The sequence below is a fragment of the Astatotilapia calliptera genome, chromosome 14 (genome assembly GCF_964374335.1).
Source record: "Astatotilapia calliptera chromosome 14, fAstCal68.1, whole genome shotgun sequence".
Taxonomy (NCBI): domain Eukaryota; kingdom Metazoa; phylum Chordata; class Actinopteri; order Cichliformes; family Cichlidae; genus Astatotilapia; species Astatotilapia calliptera.
In genome coordinates, this window is record NC_137435.1 from 19,855,714 (window position 1) to 19,877,716 (window position 22,003).

Here is a 22,003-nt window from a genome sequence, read left to right on the forward strand (position 1 = left end):
TGGTCAGGGCTCTAGACTAACTTTTTGCCATGGGCACAAAAGTTAGGCGCACACAAATTTTATAATAATTTATATAATATAATGTGTTTTTCTGGATACACTGTGCTTTTTCACCAATCAAAGATTAATGACACCGTGTCAGAGCACTGGCTATGAATTTCAGAAGGATCAGGCCTTAACTTAACAGAAAAGTTAGCAATAGTTCTTTTCCTATTACAGCTACATCCACTTCTGTCGTGCCTAGGCTGCTCACTAGGGCTGGGTATCATCACTGATTTCTATAATCCACTCGATTCCGGTTTTCAAAGTCCCGATTCGATTCAACTTAGCCTCAGACAGTCAGAAATATTATAATTCTGATCATTTATCAGTACTGACTTCATCAGAATTGTGAACATCACAGCAGATGCCTTTGTGTGAATGTAACTGAGAATAAAACACAGAAAAACATGAAGGAGATTTTCCTGGTCTGGCTTTTTATAGCAGATAACCTTAAAAATATTCTACAATGTTCTGCATATAAAGTTTAAATTTCTTCAGTATTGAATAACAGAAAAAATAGGCTTTCTTATCCGAGGTCATTTAAGTGAAAAAAGAAAAAGACAGCAGCCAACAGCGCTATAAACAACGGTAGACTGGTGGGTAATAAGCGAATGAATAAAACTGTTCTTGAAGTAAAGAGAGATAGAGAGATAGCCAGCTGTGCATGAAGTGTGATTTTAATAGTCGTGGAAGCAAAACAGCAAAATTCATGACGACATTGATCAAATGTGAAGCGCAGTTTGCTGCTTCTTTTGCTGCTGGCTCGGTGAATTTTGGTTGGAGAGAGACAAAACCTGCAGCTCAGAATCAGCGCAAAAAGACGTAATCACAGCACGGACCGGACGCATCAGGATCGTTAAGCTCCGACAGCGTGTCCGTCTACGGGCCGTCGGGTGAGAAAGCCGAGAAAGACAAAATTGATTCTGATGCGTTGGTCCGTTCTGTGTTTACGTCTTTGTGTGGAATCCGTGTACCTGCTCTCATCTGCTGTATGGTTGTTGTTGAAATGGTTTTGTGAGCTTTAATCTGAGAATCTGGCGTTTCTGGCCAAACACAGTTATATTTAAAAGTCGATTCAGGATTTAATGAATTGATATCGCTTTATTCAAGCTACTCACCTCCCACTTCTACCTGCACTTTCAACTGGACCACGGCCAATCAGAGAGGTCCCGCCCCTGACTATCTCTGATTGGTTTAGTCCACGATAGGGGCATAATGTGTGTCTGTTGTTGACCACAGGGAAGGTTGCAGATTTTTTTTTTTTTTTGCTACCCGAACAGTTGGTCGCACAGGTGCAACCGAATATTTTTTTTTAGTCGCACCACTGAAAAATTTGGTCGCATAGCCCTGGTGGTCCTCTGCTGCTGTAGCCCATCTGCATCAGGGTTTGAGATACTGTGCTCCCAGAGATGCTTTTCTAGATATCTTGATTGTAACCAATGGTTATTTGTTACCTTCAGCTTCAGATTGAAGCTGTCTGGTCATTCTCTTCCAACATGAACGAGGCATTTTTACGCTGAGTACTCACTGGATATGTTCTCTTTTTTTAGACCGTTCTCTGTAAACCCTCGAGATTTCTATGTGGGAAAATCCCAGCAGATCAGCAGCTTCTGAAATACTCAGACCAGCCAGTTTGGCACCAACAATCTCATCACATTCAAAGTCACTTAAAGCAGCTTTCTTTCACATTCAGACACTAAGTTTGAACATCAAGAGATAACCAGCTGCTGTGATGTGATTGGATGATTCAATATTTGTACAGTTGAGCAGGTGTACCTAACAAAGTGGCCACTGAGTGCATTTGGATGTTTTTATGAGCTGAAAATGTTAAGACTTTATCAACTTTCTCAGTTACTTAAATGTCTTTCATTTCATACTATACACTCAAAACTTCTTAAACACACACGTCACTACACTTCACATGAGAATACAACATTTACATTTACAACATTTACAAAACACTTTAAAATACTGCCCATGAAAGATAAATAAGATAAAAAGTTTGTTTTTGACCTCTTTTTTTATGTGTACTGTAGTGCCTTAATACATTATACAACAGAGTTGTAGCTCATGTATTCCTTATGATATGAGAAAGTGTGCGGCATCTTTAAACATGTTTTAGTTCCTTAAAATAAACAACTCCTTTATGGTGGTAAAGATGTTAAACATGTGCGACACTTTTCTGTTTCAACACCCCTGAATGTTTACATCATTTCGTATTTAACACTGTCAGCCTGTCGGCAGCTGCTCATCATGCATCCACTTCAGTACCTGAATGTTGCTGTTTAAATCCCCTATAATGCAGTCGTTTTATTATGCTGTTGTAAAATTCCATGTCAAATATTAAACACGGGTTATTATGTCATTAAGTATTTCTATTTCCACTTCTGTAAATGTTGTTGTTCACATGGTAATTATGACATCAGCATAAAGAAGCTCAAACTCTGAGTTGATAGTGTTACAGAGAAACATACTTGTTTTCTACAAAAATACATTTTATGTCTAAATATGAAATATGGAGACACGTCACTGGCCACGATCTGTGAGATTATCTACAAGATTCCCCATTAGTTAGTAAAATTATGTCTTTATAAAGCCGAAATTCAAAAATAACATTTCTGTTAAGCCTTCAGATCAGTCACTTGCCTCTTCATTTGCTTGTTTTAGAGCACTGCTTCACGGAGGATCCCAGTTTGTCAGCCAGCAGAAATGGGTTGAGGTGGCAATACTGAGAAGATAAAACTATGTTAATATCATAACTTAAGCACGCTGAAGCGTTAACTCTTTCCCATATCAAAACACCAATTAACGACCTGTACCTTTAATAATGAGTTCTGACATCTCAGTCAATATCACTAAAAACGTGATTTGACGACCGCTCAGCTCAGAAAAGAGCTTCAAGAGTTTTTCTTAGTTCGCTCTCAAGGGGTAAAAAGTTAAAATTTAAAAGCATTTTAGCCACAGTGAACTTGTGGTGTTGGATACCTCTGGCGTTGTCTCCGACTTGGACTCCTGTTTATCCAACATCTGGATTTTAAAGTCGGAGGAGAAACGGGAACTCTGGAGGACTGCTGCCATCTCTCCGTTTACCTGCACTGCTACGTCTTTCTGTGTAAGAGGAAAAGAGTTTAATTGGATATACATGTCGTTTTTCTGAAATTAAAAACCATAACACTTCCAGACTAATTATCACCTGTGTTTTTAGAATAAAAGCAGGTTAATAAATGTCTCTGCGTACATGCTGATAAGAGAAAGGGTGCCTTTTATACCTTGAAGCAGTGGGAGGAATCAAAGTCCAGCTGATCTGGGAATTCTGCCAACGTCCCTTTATAGGTCACAGTAGCGTTTGACATCGCTGGACTTCTGGGCAGCTTAAAGAGCCTGTAAGTGCCTGAAGCATAACTGATGTCGCCTACAAAATGAAGAGCTTGCTCAGTTGTGAAATCAGAGTGAATGCTGTCTGAAAATGTGCCTCTTTGTTACCTGCTTTTGCTTTGAGCTCACTGTTGTAGACCACAATGTGGCTCGCTGAGATGAGGTGTGGAGAGCTGAAACCCATGCTGCGGGCCAATGAGATTAGATCGGGCCAAAACAGAGAGCCGCCCATCCCCTCACCTAAGTCAGAGGAGACGGGGACTGAAGAGTTATCGGTGACGGCAGAGATGGTTGGCTTTGAATTAACTGGATTTAGAAGTAGTGTTTGTTTTACCCCACAGGACTGCGTCTTGCTTCATGTGATCAGGGATGATCTTACTGGCAAACATATCACTGAAGTAAAGCTCACCTCCCTCCTGTATGAAATAAGTGAGTGCACCTTGTATTCCTATATTTCTTTGTGTGTGTGTGACAACATGTTAACATTTATTTGTGTTAATGATGATTCGTCAGGGTAACCTTCAAGACGTTGTAGGCTTGCTGCAGCACCGCTCTTTTATCAGCACATAGACAGATCACACAGTTGGATCTGAAGAGATTACAAAGAGGGGAAAAAACTTTAACAACCAAATTAAAGCTCCTTTTTTTCACCTGACACCCAACACAACTACATCATTTAAACCTACATCACTACATCCATGGAGTCACTCTGAATGCCAGCTTCGTTGAGGTTCTCCATGTAGCCCTGGACAAATGTAACGTTGGGCTCCTTATAGCCAAACTTATCTTGATGATACTGAACATACTGACGAGCTGCTGTGATCTAAAAGAACATGAATTAACTACATCAGGAAGGGGCAGACATCAAAGTGCCATCTGTGCAGAAACCTGTAATTACCAGCTCCTGTGTCATGTCGATCCCAGTCACGTGTCCATTCGGCCCAACCAGTTTACTAAAAGCATAGCAGTCTCTGCCGGAGCCACTGCCGAGATCCAGGACTCTGCAGCCCTCGAGCTTTGCTGGAAATGGAAGACCACAGCCGAAGAACCTGAAGAGAGCCAATAACACCAGTCATTACAGGAAAACCTGTTGTCTCTAATCAGGCAGTACAGAATGATCCCATAAGTGGGAATCTCAAAAATCTGATTGTCTGGGTCTATTCCATGTCAGCTGACCAAATGCTTCCAGCCTGAGCAAAAGTGAAAAGATCAGGATAAGTGGAAGAAAATCTATGGAAAGATGTGGTGTCTGGTAGTAAGATGTCTAAAGTTTGTGATTGTGATGGTGTTTGGCCTTGCTTTTCTTAAATGAAGTTTGGAAAAATTCATATTTGTGTTTTTTTCACTGCTGATATCTGGTAAGAATAAAAACACCTTTAATTGCTTATGATTACAAAGCGAGATTTCACCTTTTGGTCACCTCAGGGTGAACCTCACTCAGAGCTTCGGTAACACTTCTGGGCGCTGGTCTGCAGGACGATCCGCAGGAGGCGGCACCTGTCTGCAGATCACCCGAGGACTCCAGCCGCTTGCCGTAGTATTTCTGCACAGCCACATTAACAGCTGTCCTCATGCACGTTTATTAAGACAACGTACAGCAAAGTTGACACCGCAAACCTTTCTTTTGCAGAATACATAAAATAACCTGAAAAGAAACTTATTAAAATCAAAAGAAATTCCACTGGTTATAAATTAATGGCGCCCGAGCAACTATTCTGCAATGCTCGAATAACTGTGGACAAAATAAAAAAAATGTCCATAAACTGTGAATGAACAGAAAGCTGAGCAGTGTCTGGGCGACACTCAGGACTAGAGTACCTTCACATTTTCCCGCACGTCCTCACTGGTCGCCATTTCTTCCGAGAAGCTGTCAAAATTACAAAAACTAAATTCAAATGGTGTGAAAGACGACAGTGGGGTCACGTCTGGCCGTTCTTCCGGTGTGGTCTTTTCACAATAAAGGCATCATTGTTTGTCTGTCGTGACCGGCTTTTTTTTGGCGGGGGGTGGCGGCAAAGCAATCTACATTTGTCTTGATGCATTCTCAATCATCCAGGAAAGTAAATCTCCAAAAGTTGATTCTGTTCACCTGGACGTAGCGTTTTGTGGGAGAAACGTTTCCTCACTCATTCAAGTGACTTCTTCAGTCTCCAGACTGTCCTCGGGTGAGACTGAAGAAGTCACTTGGATGAGTGAGGAAACGTTTCTCCCACAAAACGCTACGTCCAGGTGAACAGAATCAACTTTTGGAGATTTACATTTGTGTTTGTAGTCCCTAGAGAGGAGTACAAAGGACGAAAGAGAAATGACGAAAGAAATAAATGACTTCAGGTCAGAAATAAAACAAGAAGCAAATAACTAATGAAATATTTGGAATGTGATTAAATAATACAACAAATCAGCAAATCATGCTTTTGTTTAAGCAACAAACTTTACAGGATCGCACTCCAACACTGCAGGGGGCAGTAGTGCGCCGGAAACGGGATCATACGGGTATTCGCAAAAATTGCGCTTGTTTAACTTCTACGCATATTTACTGACGTAAAGCAGATTCTTTACCGGGGGTTGAGAAATATCGGACGTAACCGCCGTCTGTGAATACTACTGAAGCTCGTTCATCGTGTGTCCGCCGTCGTGCGTCTATGCAGTTTTGTGTTAGCGCACATCAACCCAACACTGAGGCGGAAAACACGGAGAATAAGAAAGAAATGTTGTGCTAGCTGACTGTGTGCGGGTTAAGGCTTTATCCAACGATAAGAAACACTGGGAGTGAAGTAAGCGAGGTACGTGTTGTTGAATGCATTCTGTTATTGCTTAGTTTTACCTCTCACCCAATCGTTAGCCACCGTGCTAGCTTTAGCAGTTGGCGAAGTTGCCGCTTCCTCCACGCTTGGCCTAATTAATAACAGGTGCTGCGGCGTGAAGTACAATGTGTTACATGTAACATAATGTAGCCATTTATGAATGATATCCCGAGTTTACGCCGTTTCTGGACGAGCTAACAACAGTTAAACGCGGGCAAAGTTCGCCTTGCTGTTGCAGTTTTGTGCCATCCGGGAGGCCATGTTAGGCTAACCTAGCTAGCTCATCAACTGTGAGCACGAAGATGTTGAAGCTACACAGATGAGTTAATGTGAAATAAATGCATTTTCTACCGAATTAAGAAGCTAGTTTTTATTTTTGAAAGGCGTTTATGTCAAAGGCCATTCTATTTTCTAGACTTTGCAAGGCATTAAGCACACGCGTTCACTTTGTGGCTTCTGTTATTTAATCTGTGGGTTGCAGGAGCCAGACAAGGAATTCATGTGCCAGTGTAATATGTTTCTGATCAGTTTTTTGTTTCAGTTAAATTAAATGTAATTTGGGTTTTTTGACATGTAACGCCTCTCTCCTCAGGGTTTAGATTATATACAGTTATAATCAAAAACCTCACTTATTTTAATACCTTGGTTTTTGTCTTTGTTTTGGATAGTGAGGCACCATGGCAGCTGCCTTTCCTTACAGAGGGGTCCCTGCAGCGATGCCACCCGGTGTGCCACCAGGGGTACCAACTGCTGTACCGCCTGGTGTGCCCCCTCCTGCACCTGTCCCAGACTACATGTCTGAGGAGAAATTACAAGAGAAGGGTATGTTGTTTGTATCCACTAAAGCGGGACTTCCATGTTTTGAGCTTTTAGCAAAGATGTTGTCACAAATGGACAAGATTAACTTTGCGATTATTAAATGTCTTTCAACTCTACAGCAAGAAAATGGCAGCAGTTACAGGCAAAGCGCTACTCAGAAAAGAGAAAGTTTGGCTTTGTGGATGCTCAGAAGGAAGATATGCCACCTGAACATGTCCGCAAGATCATCAGGGACCATGGAGACATGACCAATAGAAAGTTTCGCCATGACAAGAGGGTCTACCTTGGGTAAAGATGACTCCTTTATCCCTTTTTAAAAGTCTTAACAAAAGTCGGTGTTTTTTTTACTTCTTGATAACATCTTCATATGCTTGTTCTGTGTCTGTTTGTTGAACAGTGCCCTCAAGTACATGCCCCATGCAGTGCTGAAGCTGTTGGAAAACATGCCGATGCCTTGGGAACAGATTCGAGATGTGCCCGTGCTTTATCACATCACTGGAGCCATTTCATTTGTCAATGAAATCCCTTGGGTCATTGAGCCAGTCTACATTTCACAGTGGGGGTAAGGGAGAGTTTCTATTGCTGAAAACTTTCAAGCCAACTGTGATCATTTCCATTCAATAAAATGTAAATTTGTCTCTTTCCCGATTTTAATCCCAGCACCATGTGGATCATGATGCGTCGTGAGAAAAGAGATCGTCGGCACTTCAAAAGAATGCGCTTTCCACCCTTTGATGATGAGGAGCCGCCACTGGACTACGCTGACAATATTCTTGATGTGGAACCCTTGGAGGCCATTCAGATGGAGCTTGATCCAGAGGAAGATGCTTCAGTTGTGGACTGGTTCTATGAACATCAGCCCCTCAAGGACACAGCCAAGTAAGCAGCCATGGCTCTCTTCACAGACAGGTTTACATATTCAACTGATAAGTTGCTTAAAACATTAATTGATGATTTATCTTTGTCTTGCTCAGGTTTGTGAATGGAACCACCTATCGTCGTTGGCAGTTCACACTGCCTATGATGTCCACACTGTACCGTCTGGCCAATCAGCTTCTGACAGATCTGGTTGATAGAAACTACTTTTACCTCTTTGACCTGAAGGCTTTCTTCACGTCCAAGGCTTTAAACATGGCCATCCCTGGAGGACCAAAGTTTGAGCCGTTGGTCAGAGACATCAACCTCCAGTATGTTCTTTTGCCCTTTTATAAAATGAATATTCTAAAGACTTATTGTTATTAATGTTAATAAAGTGCAGAATTTAAATGTTTCTTGTAATTGTTTGATATTGCTGTTTGATTCCAAACATAATGTGAAAATAGAAGCTGGCGTTTTTGTGTCCTAACTGGTTCCTCTGTATCCTCTGTAGGGATGAAGACTGGAACGAGTTCAACGACATCAACAAAATCATCATCCGACAGCCCATCAGGACAGAGTACAAAATCGGCTTCCCCTACCTGTACAACAATTTGCCCCACCACGTCCACCTCACCTGGTGAGAACTTGAAATACCGGCTGACTGAAAAATCCTTTTTCATTCAAGACAGGAGAGACATTCATCGCTTATAAACGTCATAGATTTGTTTTATTTTTCATAATGGCTATATAAAAGCAACATTTGTGACGTTTTTGTTTTTTTTTCCTAGGTACCACACACCAAATGTGGTTTTTATCAAAACAGAAGACCCCGATCTTCCTGCATTTTACTTTGACCCACTGATCAACCCCATTTCACACAGACATTCTGTTAAGGTAAGTGTTGCACATTATCTACTTGTCTCCCTTTGGTGAATAACACCCCGCATCAAAGTCCTCTTACAAAGGCGCACTTGCATTGGACTGCTTGCCTGTGCGTAAGAACTGGAGGAATAGTAAAATGAATGGTGACTTGTTATTATTGGCTGCAGCTGCAGATCACCTTTCACCATTCAGATAACTCTTCTAGTTATTTTATAGTCTGTTGAATTCCAGCCCTTCTGCCCTTAAAAGTGATTCATTGTTTTTCCTGTGACCTCTCAGAGTCAGGAGCCTCTGCCAGATGATGATGAGGAGTTTGAGCTTGCTGAGTTTGTGGAACCCTTCCTCAAAGAAACCCCACTCTACACAGACAACACAGCCAATGGCATTGCTCTCCTGTGGGCGCCGAGACCCTTCAACCTCAGATCTGGCCGAACAAGACGTGCCATCGATATCCCCCTGATCAAGAACTGGTGAGCAAACTGTGAAGCTGTTAGGACAGGAGTAAATCTGAAGTACTTTACTGTTTGAAGAGATGTTGGCTGTGTGGAAGATTTTGTTTTGCATTAGGGTTAAAATAAAATAAAAAAAGTCTGATAAGTATTAAACATATGTTGCTAAAATATTTTATAGGTACCGCGAGCATTGCCCTGCTGGACAGCCAGTGAAAGTACGTGTGTCATACCAGAAACTGCTGAAGTACTACGTGCTCAATGCTCTCAAACACAGACCACCCAAGGCCCAGAAGAAGAGGTGTGCATCCTTGGATTTATTTTGATATCCTGCTTTCACGCATTTTTAATTAAACCTTTATTTATTTTGCTCATTATCCAAGTTCATCTGTAAAAGTTATCCCTCTGTTGTCTTGTAGATACCTATTCCGCTCCTTTAAGGCCACAAAGTTCTTCCAGTCCACAAAGCTGGATTGGGTGGAGGTTGGCCTGCAGGTTTGCAGACAGGGCTACAACATGCTCAATCTGCTCATCCATCGTAAGAACCTCAACTACCTGCATCTGGACTACAACTTCAACCTGAAGCCTGTCAAGACACTGACCACAAAGGTACAATCTGCAGAGCAGGATCTAACTTCACATTTTGTTTTTGTTAAGTCTCTGACTGTATTCTAGTATGAAGTGCACTTCGTTTGACCATTGCTGACCTATGACTGTTTTTTGCCTCCTTCAGGAGAGAAAGAAGTCGCGATTCGGCAATGCCTTTCATCTGTGCAGAGAGGTTCTCCGTCTAAGCAAGCTGGTGGTTGACAGCCACGTGCAGTACAGACTGGGAAATGTTGATGCCTTCCAGGTTAGTTGTGAAGTGGAAATTGGCCAAGCTTTGCTTTCATAGGGTAGCGGTAAAAGCGCTCTTTAATGAAAAGCAGTATAAAATGCAAGGATGTATCTTTTGTATTGATAAAGGATTTTGGGAAATCTTTTTCATGTTCATAAGATTTTATTTGAATTTTTTTTTCAGTAGTTATTTTTATGTATTGATTTGCACATGTGACCAAAGGTGTGTTTCTGTGTTGCAGTTGGCTGACGGACTGCAGTACATCTTCGCTCATGTGGGTCAGCTCACAGGCATGTACCGGTACAAGTACAAGCTGATGAGACAAATCCGGATGTGCAAAGACCTGAAGCATCTCATCTACTACCGTTTCAATACCGTGAGTAATTGCCCCATGTTAACAATTTGCACACTTAAGGTGAAGCTGTTTTCTGTATAAATATTTTTCCACAATCACATTTAAGTTTTAATCTTGTCTGTGTTTTCAGGGTCCTGTGGGCAAGGGACCAGGTTGTGGCTTCTGGGCCCCTGGTTGGAGGGTGTGGCTGTTCTTCATGAGGGGCATCACCCCCCTGTTGGAGCGGTGGCTCGGAAATCTGCTGGCCAGACAGTTTGAAGGTCTGAACATACATATTTTACTTGTGTGATTCTCTGACACGGTCAGTTATTCTCTGAGGGAAACCGTAGCAGTTTCAGCAGCAGCGGCGGTTTTGCTTTGATTTCCTCTGCAGGACGTCACTCGAAGGGTGTTGCAAAGACTGTGACCAAACAGCGTGTGGAGTCTCACTTTGACCTGGAGTTGCGTGCGGCTGTGATGCATGACATCTTGGACATGATGCCTGAGGGGATCAAACAGAACAAGGCCAGAACCATCCTGCAGCACCTCAGCGAGTCCTGGAGGTGCTGGAAAGCAAACATCCCATGGAAGGTCAGGTCTCCTCAGGAATCTTTTTGACATTTGAGTGTCTTGTTACGTTTGAATGGATGGCCTGTGGTTTGAAAAATAAGGATTTGTGAAATTCTTGATAACATGAATAAAATATCAGGTAATTGGATAATAAAGGGAACAGTATTGAAAGCACTGATTAGATATTGGAACAACTTCACAAAGATACTACAAACATTGTTAAAAATTAGAATTTAAGTGAGAAGAAAATATCTAATGTTATCTTTTTCTTTCACTTTAGGTACCTGGATTGCCTACTCCTATTGAGAACATGATTCTGCGATACGTGAAGGCCAAAGCTGACTGGTGGACCAACACAGCCCACTACAACCGTGAGCGAATCCGTCGCGGAGCCACTGTGGATAAGACGGTGTGCAAGAAAAACCTGGGCAGACTGACCCGTCTGTACCTGAAAGCTGAACAGGAGAGACAGCACAACTACCTGAAGGTAATACTCTAAGAAGAAATCTTAAAAAAAGAACTCTAGTAAAGTCCCTGCATTGTCAACGCATTTAAGGTGAAATGATGATTGTTGTCCTCCTACAAAGGCGCACTTGCATTGGACTGCCTGCCTGTGCGTAAGAACTGGAGGAATATTAAAGTGAATAGTGGTTCTTTGATTGCTGGTTGCGTTTGCCACTGGCCCTTTACTATTCAGACACTTTTCTGATTATTACATGATGTTATAATATACGAAAACAGGTCTCATTGTATCTCTGTATCAAAGGTAAAAATGGCTGCATCCTTTAGTTTTCTGCCATATAATTGAAAGTGTGTGTATTCTGTTTACAGGATGGTCCCTACATCACTGCAGAAGAGGCCGTGGCCATTTACACCACCACTGTGCACTGGCTGGAGAGTCGGCGCTTCTCACCAATCCCGTTCCCCCCACTGTCTTACAAACATGACACCAAGCTGCTCATCCTGGCGCTGGAGAGGCTCAAAGAAGCATACAGGTAAGCAAGCTGAGAACATTGCCTTTAACTTTAGCGATGCATATCTCACATCAGGCAGCAGAATTGCCAGAGTATGTTTTGCTTATTATTAATTTGTTTCCATGTCCACTCTAAATCCTTCCAGCGTGAAGTCTCGTCTGAACCAGAGTCAGAGGGAGGAGCTCGGGCTCATAGAGCAGGCCTACGACAACCCTCACGAGGCTCTTTCCAGGATCAAGCGTCACCTGCTAACACAGAGAGCCTTCAAAGAGGTCAGGGAGAAGATGTGTGGATACTTTCTAAGAGTTTCATTTAGTTAACAGGGATGTTTCTGGCTTTAAACAGTAGACAAGAACACTAGAAGAAAATGTATTGCTCTAATTTATTTTTTGTTTCACTGGTCAGTTTACAAACATAAGTAACATAAATGTGAGGCAGTATTTCCTAGCTTCTGTGTAGATACATAGTTACTGGGATGTCGTTTTGGGAAACCACCAGAAGAATTGATTTCTGTTACAGCCTTGAGTTTCTCTGTTGTAAAAGTCTTTCTTCTCATCACATCCGTTTGTTAGTTTCTAAGTGACTACTTCTTTTGCAGGTGGGTATCGAGTTCATGGACTTGTACAGCCACCTGGTGCCAGTGTATGATGTGGAGCCCCTGGAGAAGATAACTGATGCCTACCTGGACCAGTACCTGTGGTATGAAGCAGACAAGAGACGCCTGTTCCCACCCTGGATCAAACCTGCTGATACAGAACCACCACCGCTGCTGGTCTACAAGTGGTGCCAAGGTAAGACTCGAATATAGCTGATTGTGTTGTGTAGTATCTCAGAAAGGATCCAGAATACAATATAATCTCAGTTTGAATAACATTGTGGGCAAATGTGATGACATTTTCAGCTTTATTTAAATACTCCTTTATTCTATTCAGGCATCAACAACTTGCAGGACGTGTGGGAGACTGGAGAAGGAGAGTGCAACGTGATGCTCGAGTCCCGCTATGAGAAGATGTACGAGAAGATTGATCTGACATTGCTCAACAGGCTGCTGCGTCTTATCGTTGACCACAACATTGCTGATTACATGACAGCCAAGAACAACGTGGTCATCAACTACAAGGTAAGGGTGCTTATTTCTTTTCATATAGGAGTTTTAAAGATAACTGATTAGATTTATTTATTTTTTGAGTGTTTCTCCACATCTTTATTCCTCTCACATAGGACATGAACCACACCAACTCTTACGGCATCATCAGGGGTCTCCAGTTTGCCTCGTTCATCGTGCAGTACTACGGTCTGGTGATGGACCTCCTGGTTCTCGGCCTGCACCGTGCCAGTGAGATGGCTGGTCCCCCTCAGATGCCCAACGACTTCCTCAGTTTTCAAGACACTGCCACGGAGAGCGCTCACCCAATCCGACTGTACTGCCGCTACATCGACCGCATCCACATCTTCTTCAGGTAGGATTGCACTAAGTGATAAGATGACATTTTCTCACTTGTTTGTTTGTTTTTACACATTTAAGTGATGTCACTGTTTTTGTGGCTCTAGATTCTCTGCTGATGAGGCCAGGGACCTGATTCAGAGGTATCTGACAGAGCACCCGGACCCCAACAACGAGAACATTGTGGGTTACAACAATAAGAAGTGCTGGCCTCGTGATGCCCGGATGAGGCTGATGAAGCATGATGTGAATCTGTGAGTTTTTCTTTCAACCTTTCACTCTTAAGCTTGTAGATTATTGTTATGTAGATCTAATCTTTGTTGAATATTGCACATAACGAAAATTAGACTTTATGAAAAATGGCTTGAACTTGCCAAATAATCTTCCCAGTGGACGCGCAGTGTTCTGGGACATCAAGAATCGCCTGCCCAGGTCTGTGACCACAGTCCAGTGGGAGAACAGCTTTGTGTCCGTGTACAGCAAAGACAACCCCAACCTGCTCTTCAACATGTGTGGGTTTGAGTGCCGCATCCTTCCCAAGTGTCGCACCAGCTATGAGGAGTTCACTCACAAGGATGGTGTCTGGAACCTGCAGAATGAGGTGAAATTTATAATGCTAACAAACCTGCTGCTATAGTGTCTGGAAAACAAATTAAAGAGACTAAAGAGACTTTCCCTTTTTTGATTAAATGGGCTTGAAGTTCACATTTGTATTTATTTGTTCAGGTGACCAAAGAGAGGACAGCACAGTGTTTCCTGCGGGTGGATGATGAGTCAATGCAGCGTTTTCACAACAGAGTGCGTCAGATCCTGATGGCCTCTGGATCCACCACATTCACCAAGGTTAACAGAGATCTTGCTTTTTATAAACTAGAGTATTATTGTTACATTCATTGATCCTTTTATAGCTGCATTTAGATCAAGGAAAACTTACTACTTTCTCTATTTTTAATCTTCAGATTGTGAATAAGTGGAACACAGCTCTGATTGGTCTGATGACCTACTTCCGTGAGGCTGTGGTAAATACACAGGAGCTACTGGACCTGCTGGTGAAGTGTGAGAACAAGATTCAGACACGTATTAAGATTGGTCTCAACTCCAAAATGCCTAGCCGCTTCCCTCCCGTGGTCTTCTACACTCCCAAAGAGTTGGGTGGTCTCGGCATGTTGTCCATGGGCCACGTGCTTATCCCGCAGTCAGACCTGAGGTAGGTCTCCTTGCAGATCTGTGTGAACTTCTAGTCTGTAAATTCATTCAGCTGTGGTGTCTTGACCAATCACACACTCATTTGTCTCACTCTTTAACAGGTGGTCCAAGCAGACAGATGTGGGCATCACCCACTTCAGGTCTGGAATGAGCCACGAAGAAGACCAGCTGATCCCTAACTTGTATCGTTACATTCAGCCATGGGAGAGCGAGTTTATCGACTCTCAGAGGGTCTGGGCTGAGTATGCGCTCAAGAGACAGGAGGCCATTGCCCAGAACAGGTAGAGCAGATTACTCTCTTATCTGATTTGGACTCACTGCAGCTAGTTTAGACACCATAATAACCGGTGTTTCATCTTTATTCCAGGCGTCTAACTCTGGAGGATTTGGAGGACTCCTGGGACAGAGGAATCCCCAGGATCAACACTCTTTTCCAGAAGGACAGACACACACTGGCCTATGACAAAGGCTGGAGAGTCAGAACTGACTTTAAACAGTACCAGGTATGATGGAGACAGCGATGTGCAAAGAGCAGAAGTGTTAAGATTCTACATAAAAACATGAAGTGCCTTTTAATAATTCAGGCATTCTAAGTAAACTCAAGCAGATTAAAAATAGTTGGGACTCTTGGTCTCAGTTGCACTCTGCAGCAGTTGTGTTGACTTTAATGGTTTACCGATCAACAAGACTGTTTACAGTTTTATTTGTAATGCACGTGTCTGTATGCTATTACATGATGTTTATCATTTAGCTATTTCCAGCTATTAATTGTATTTTCTTCCTTGGTTGGTTGCAGGTGCTGAAGCAGAATCCGTTCTGGTGGACACACCAGAGACACGATGGCAAACTGTGGAACCTGAACAACTACCGCACAGACATGATCCAGGCGCTCGGTGGCGTGGAGGGCATTCTGGAGCACACACTCTTCAAAGGCACTTATTTCCCCACCTGGGAGGGTCTCTTCTGGTGAGAGCACTTTAAATGTTTACAGGAATTAATTATATTGCAAGCATCACACAATAGACTTTACACTTGGATCACTTTGTGTGCTTTTCTCGATACACTTGGCGAGTGTATAACTGCCAGGAAACTAATTTGTCATAAATTTAATTAATTGCCTTTAAAAACAGATTCTCTCTCTGTGCGTTTTAGGGAAAAGGCCAGTGGCTTTGAGGAGTCCATGAAATGGAAGAAGCTGACTAATGCCCAGAGATCTGGTCTCAACCAAATCCCCAACCGTCGTTTCACTCTTTGGTGGTCACCCACCATCAACAGAGCCAATGTAAGTACAACCAGGAACCAGAGAGGAAAAGAAACATCTTACAGAACATATGAGTCTTTGTTGTGTAGGAAAACTAAAGATTGTCTGTAGTGGCTTAGTTTGTATGTTTTTATTTCTAGGTGTATGTGGGTTTCCAAGTGCAGCTTGACCTGACAGGAATCTTCATGCACGGCAAGATCCCAACGCTGAAGATCTCCCTCATTCAGATCTTCAGGGCTCACTTGTGGCAGAAGATCCATGAGAGCATTGTCATGGATCTCTGTCAGGTAGGTTCTGTTCATTTACCAAACTTTTTCCTCAGCACAGGAATTATTGTGCAAGTCAGAACGTAAATTTGTATGTTTTTTCTGATTCTGGTTTTCAGGTGTTTGACCAGGAGTTGGATGCTCTGGAAATTGAGACTGTGCAGAAGGAGACCATCCACCCCAGGAAGTCCTACAAGATGAACTCATCTTGTGCTGACATACTTCTCTTTGCATCATACAAGTGGAACGTCTCCCGGCCTTCTCTGCTTGCTGACTCAAAGTATGACTTTTAGCATGATTTTAAGTTTTTTAGGGGATGAAACATTAGTTTATAATAGAATAATGAGGTCCAAAACAGAAAAGTGAAAATCTTGTTTAAATTGAAATGTTCACTTCCTCCTGCAGGGACGTGATGGACAGCACCACCACACAGAAGTACTGGATTGACATTCAGCTCCGATGGGGTGACTATGACTCCCATGACATCGAGCGCTATGCCAGGGCCAAGTTCCTCGACTACACCACAGACAACATGAGCATCTACCCCTCTCCCACTGGGGTGCTCATTGCTATTGATCTGGCCTACAACCTCCACAGGTTAGTATTGTCTAAGGGCCAGGTTTTGAGCACTGTCTTGTTTGAAGATAGGAAACAAGATTCTTATCTTCAATCTTTAAGCATCTACTTAAACCCAGCATTTTATGTGTTCTTGTTTTGTAGTGCGTATGGTAACTGGTTCCCTGGAGGCAAGCCTTTGATCCAGCAGGCCATGGCTAAGATCATGAAGGCCAACCCTGCCCTGTATGTGCTCAGGGAACGCATCCGCAAAGGTCTGCAGCTGTACTCCTCTGAGCCCACTGAGCCGTACCTGTCCTCACAGAACTACGGTGAACTGTTCTCCAACCAGATCATCTGGTTTGTGGATGACACGAATGTCTACAGAGTCACTATCCACAAGGTAAAAGGGTGTTTTTGTAATTCTAGGAAAGTAAAGTGTATTTTGCTTTTGAATAATAATAATAATAATAATAATAATATAAAAAAAAATGCAAAAAATGTAGTCGCATGTATTCTCCACCTATTTCAACAGACCTTTGAGGGTAACTTGACCACGAAGCCCATCAATGGAGCCATTTTCATCTTCAACCCGAGGACCGGTCAGCTCTTCCTCAAAATCATTCACACCTCTGTGTGGGCTGGGCAGAAACGTCTGGGACAGGTACATCCCTTACACTCAGAAATACAGCATAGCTTGTGGCAGAGATATGAAATATAAGGCTTTAGTTAGTAAGTTAATTATTTTTTTTTATTTTTTATTTTTTTATCAAAGGTGTTTAACTTGATTTTTTTTTTTTTTTTTATCTCTGTAGCTGGCCAAGTGGAAAACAGCTGAGGAAGTGGCTGCTCTGATTCGTTCCCTCCCAGTGGAGGAGCAGCCAAAACAGATCATTGTGACCAGGAAGGGCATGCTCGACCCTCTGGAGGTGAGACTCTTTATGCTAATAAAACTTTAGAAGATTAGCTCAGTGTAATATTTCAAAGGTGAAACCAGACTGCAGCACTTTTCCAGTTTGTGATGCATTGTTCTCCCTGTGCAGGTCCACTTGCTCGACTTCCCCAACATTGTGATCAAAGGCTCGGAGTTGCAGCTGCCCTTCCAGGCCTGTCTGAAAGTGGAGAAGTTTGGAGACCTGATCCTGAAGGCTACAGAACCACAGATGGTGCTGTTCAACCTTTATGATGACTGGCTGAAGACCATCTCGTCCTACACAGTGAGTTTCACACCAGGGTTGTAATTGTTTTACAATGATGGTGGTTTTTTGTTAATTTTTTGTTAAAGCCCCCTTACTCTCTTCCCTGTGTAAGTAGTTTGTGTTTGGTTGTCTGCTCCGTAGGCCTTCTCTCGACTTATCCTGATCCTCAGAGCGCTCCACGTCAACAATGACCGTGCCAAGGTGATCCTTAAACCTGACAAAACAACTATCACCGAGCCCCATCACATTTGGCCCACGCTCACTGATGAGGAGTGGATCAAGGTGGAAGTGCAACTCAAAGATCTAATTTTGGCTGATTATGGCAAAAAGAACAAGTAAGTCTTCAGTTTGAGTTCCCAAGTTTTGCACAAACTAATTGCTGTATGTACCTCAAATAGCTGCTTGTTTTCTGTAACTTGGAGCTAAATATAACCAGTTTTGTGGTCAATACTTCCTGTGTCTCCTTTCAGTGTGAACGTAGCTTCACTGACCCAGTCTGAGATCCGTGACATCATCCTGGGAATGGAGATCTCAGCTCCGTCTCAACAGCGCCAGCAAATTGCTGAGATCGAGAAACAGACCAAAGAACAGTCGCAGCTTACCGCCACACAGACCCGCACGGTCAACAAGCATGGAGACGAGATCATCACCTCCACCACCTCCAACTACGAGACCCAGACGTTCTCATCCAAGACTGAATGGAGAGTCAGGTATGAATGCAGCTTCTGTGGGGTTCAGACTTTGTTTTAAGAGCTCACTCGTGATTGAGTAAAATATGAAGTAGGGCTGCACGATTAATCGCTAGAAAATCGCGATTCATACTTATGTGAGATCTCATTTCCAAATGACAACGATTTAAAAAAAAAAAAAAAAAAAGACGACGACAACTGTACCGCATTTTGATCCGGGACGTACTCTGTATGAAAACAAGCGCTCACTCTTCCTGCTCAACAAATGACAAGGGCGGAGTCTTATACCACGTGATACAGAAGCTGTGCCATGTGATGCTAAAATTAGCAGGGAAAAAACAGCGGAGAGCACGTCAGGGATGACGAGAAAGTGACAGGAGAAAATCCGTCCCGGTCAACCACCCAAACATCAATAACGGGAACCTTATACAGCGCTTCCCTATACACGTCGAACTCCCGCAGGCACAAAGAAATTACGGAGGCTATTACTTATCACCTGACCAAAGATATGGCTCCCATCAACACTGTGCAAAACGAGGGATTTAGGAAAATGATCAACACCCTAGACAAATGCTACACAGTGCCGTCCCGCAACTATTTTTCTATTGTTGCACTACCTGCTCTATACACGCAGCGTCGAGCAACGGTGGAGACGGAATTTCAAGCAGTACAACATTTTGCGGCAACAACAAAACGTGAGACATTTGTTGTTTTTATGTTTATTTGTTTTTATGTTCAGTCTCAACTGTTACGAAGTTGATGTGCAGTTAATAAGTGCAATAAATATTACACTGGAAAAGAAAATCGTGAGAGAATCGTGATCTCAATTCTAAGCCAAAAAATCGTGATTCTCATTTTATGCAAAATCGTGCAGCCCTAATAGGAAGACCAGTGTGTGAATGTGAGAGTGAATGAATAGTGGTATTGTAAAGCGCTTTGGGTGCCTTGAAAAGCGCTGTATAAATCCAATCCATTATTATTATAAATCATGTTTGTTTGTTGTTGTTTTTTTCCCCCCCATGTCAGGGCCATATCTGCTGCGAACCTTCATCTCCGAACCAACCACATCTACGTCTCATCTGATGACATCAAGGAGACGGGTTACACCTACATCCTGCCCAAAAATGTCCTCAAGAAATTCATCTGCATCTCAGATCTGCGAGCACAGGTATGTATTCATCATATTACACATCACTTCATCAACTGAGCCCATTGTAACAACATGCTCAGGTATATATGCTGACCATATTATTTTGTTCCAGATTGCAGGCTACCTGTATGGCACCAGCCCACCTGACAACCCCCAGGTGAAGGAGATCCGTTGTATTGTCATGGTGCCCCAGTGGGGGACTCACCAGACTGTCCACCTGCCCAACCAGCTGCCTGGTCATGAATACCTGAAAGTAAGTTCTGGTTTATTCTTAGCAATTGATACATGATAGCGTTGCTGGTTGCTTTGTTCCAGCTTTAAAGCTTTATTTTTATTTTCCCTAAACAGGAAATGGAACCCCTTGGCTGGATTCACACGCAGCCCAATGAATCGCCGCAGCTGTCCCCACAGGATGTCACTACCCACGCCAAGATCATGGCTGATAACCCTTCATGGGATGGAGAAAAGACCATCATCATTACTTGCAGGTAGGCTTTATTACTTTGCTATGAAAAGAGTGTAGGAAGGTAAAATCTGTAGCAGTTTAAAAGAAACTAACTTGAATGGAGTTTAAAGTATTGCAAGTTCAATACGCAGTATAGTGATTCTATTGGAAATCCATTTATTTATATTATAATTTTAAAAATGCACCAGACTCTTTAAAAGAAATTGTAGTTATAACTGTATTTTCAGACATAGTTGACTTGTACTTAAGAGTGTCTTGTCTGTGCTTTTCAGCTTCACCCCAGGTTCATGCACGCTCACAGCCTACAAGCTGACACCCAGCGGGTACGAATGGGGTCGCCAGAACACGGACAAGGGCAACAACCCCAAAGGTTACCTACCGTCTCACTATGAAAGAGTGCAGATGCTGCTGTCTGATCGTTTCCTGGGCTTCTTCATGGTACCTGGCCAGTGCTCCTGGAACTACAACTTCATGGGTCAGTATTCAAAGCTCTTGTATTTATATTAGTATTGCTTGCTATATATCTGTTGCCAAATCTGCCCTGAGTGCAACGTTTTGTTTTCTTGTTTTTTTTTATTTTTTTTTTTTGAATGATCAGTAGGATACATTGATGTTTCCACTGCCCCAGTGTCTGTTTCATTGATTTTAGTGTGCAGATTTGCTTCACAATTACTTAGATTCAGGGATGTGAAACTCATTTTGCACTTTAACCTTAAATTGGCTGGACATTTAGGCAAAATGTGAAGACATTTAGCTAAACGTTTAATCCCTGACATATTCTAATGTAAGATATACAACAGTATGCCTTCTTTTTCTACATGATAAATGTGTAAAATGACAAAATTAGTTCTGGTCGCTCGCCTTATGGCACCCCTGCTCTAGTTATTTATATATGCTAATAATAAACCTGTCAATTCCCTTTACCACAGGCGTGCGCCACGATCCAAACATGAAGTACGACCTCCAGCTGGCCAACCCGAAGGAGTTCTACCACGAAGTCCACCGGCCCTCGCACTTCTTAAACTTTGCCTCTCTGCAGGAGGGCGAGATCTACAATGCCGACCGCGAGGACATGTACGCCTGAGGGCAGACGCGCTGCACTTGACCTGTTTCGTTGAAAGCTCTGCCAGAATTATGTGGCGCTCAGATTTCAGAACCTGTAATATTGCTATTGAAAAAGATGTAACTGTGATGATGGAATTCTTGTTTTGTTTTTTAATGTAAAGGCTTTAGGATCCTTTTTGATATTTGATATTACTCTACCCTCCCCTCTATTACAGTAAGGCTACTTCAGTCTTTGTGGCATCTCACATGTGCATTTGTGTAGTTTTCAGTACACAGTAATTTGGTATAATATTTGATCAGACCTCTGTTTAGGAAGGGGAAATGACATGCTTACTGTTCACTCTTTTGAGAATTGAAACTGAAAGTTGTTCTTTCATGCCAGTAACGCCCCATTATTACTGTGTTGTATGTGTACTGTACATCCTGTCACACCATAGCTTGAGTTTAAATAAAGATCTCAATTTTTATGAACAGTGTGGTGTTAATGTCAGGTTTGGGGTTTTTTTGGCCCCCAGAGGGGAAGTAAGGCTGGACAGGGACTTTCTGGCTCACTTCCCCTGTTTTGAGAGGTCAAATTGCTTTCTCTTGAACCACTCATATTGGTTGCGCTTGCCTAAGCATATTGGTATCCCCATAATAAGCCAGGACTTTACTTTCTGTTTTAGTCTTGGTTAATGAAGCTATATTTCCAGGTTTATGTGCAGTTCTGCCGTTATTTTATTTCCCTAGACAGTTCTAGGCCAGCATTTCTGACTGC

General features: G+C 42.5%; 2 protein-coding genes across 3 annotated transcripts; one reads left to right on the top strand and one right to left on the bottom strand.

Moving 5' to 3' along the window:
* Positions 1–455: 455 nt before the first annotated feature.
* LOC113036976 (arsenite methyltransferase) lies at positions 456–5,574 on the bottom strand. Of its 2 annotated transcripts, none has more exons than XM_026193633.2 (10): positions 5,236–5,574; positions 4,827–4,960; positions 4,316–4,466; positions 4,104–4,240; positions 3,937–4,006; positions 3,752–3,833; positions 3,526–3,657; positions 3,312–3,454; positions 3,028–3,150; positions 456–2,770 (listed from the first exon to the last, which is right to left on the bottom strand). In XM_026193633.2, exons 1-10 carry the CDS (start codon positions 5,269–5,271, stop codon positions 2,693–2,695), a joined length of 1,086 nt encoding a protein of 361 aa, XP_026049418.1. In that variant the 5' UTR covers positions 5,272–5,574; the 3' UTR covers positions 456–2,692. The 2 variants fall into 2 exon arrangements, with proteins under 2 accessions (XP_026049418.1, XP_080145111.1); XM_080288985.1 differs by having other exon boundaries at positions 3,526–3,678.
* Positions 5,575–5,908: 334 nt separating this feature from the next.
* On the top strand, positions 5,909–21,717 carry prpf8 (pre-mRNA processing factor 8). Its single transcript, XM_026191462.2, has 43 exons — positions 5,909–6,200; positions 6,890–7,043; positions 7,160–7,328; positions 7,438–7,602; positions 7,701–7,919; positions 8,015–8,227; positions 8,410–8,535; positions 8,687–8,792; positions 9,060–9,250; positions 9,411–9,530; positions 9,649–9,838; positions 9,963–10,082; positions 10,309–10,443; positions 10,553–10,682; positions 10,796–10,992; positions 11,252–11,458; positions 11,803–11,966; positions 12,091–12,217; positions 12,544–12,736; positions 12,878–13,065; positions 13,167–13,405; positions 13,497–13,643; positions 13,780–13,990; positions 14,116–14,232; positions 14,349–14,596; positions 14,697–14,876; positions 14,963–15,098; positions 15,392–15,561; positions 15,748–15,877; positions 15,997–16,143; positions 16,242–16,402; positions 16,528–16,719; positions 16,843–17,080; positions 17,213–17,341; positions 17,493–17,606; positions 17,721–17,894; positions 18,018–18,211; positions 18,347–18,586; positions 19,592–19,733; positions 19,828–19,968; positions 20,064–20,203; positions 20,454–20,656; positions 21,111–21,717. The coding sequence occupies exons 2-43, from the start codon at positions 6,899–6,901 to the stop codon at positions 21,263–21,265; spliced, it is 7,053 nt and encodes a 2,350-aa protein (XP_026047247.1). The 5' UTR covers positions 5,909–6,200; positions 6,890–6,898; the 3' UTR covers positions 21,266–21,717.
* The last annotated feature ends 286 nt before the right edge of the window (positions 21,718–22,003 follow it).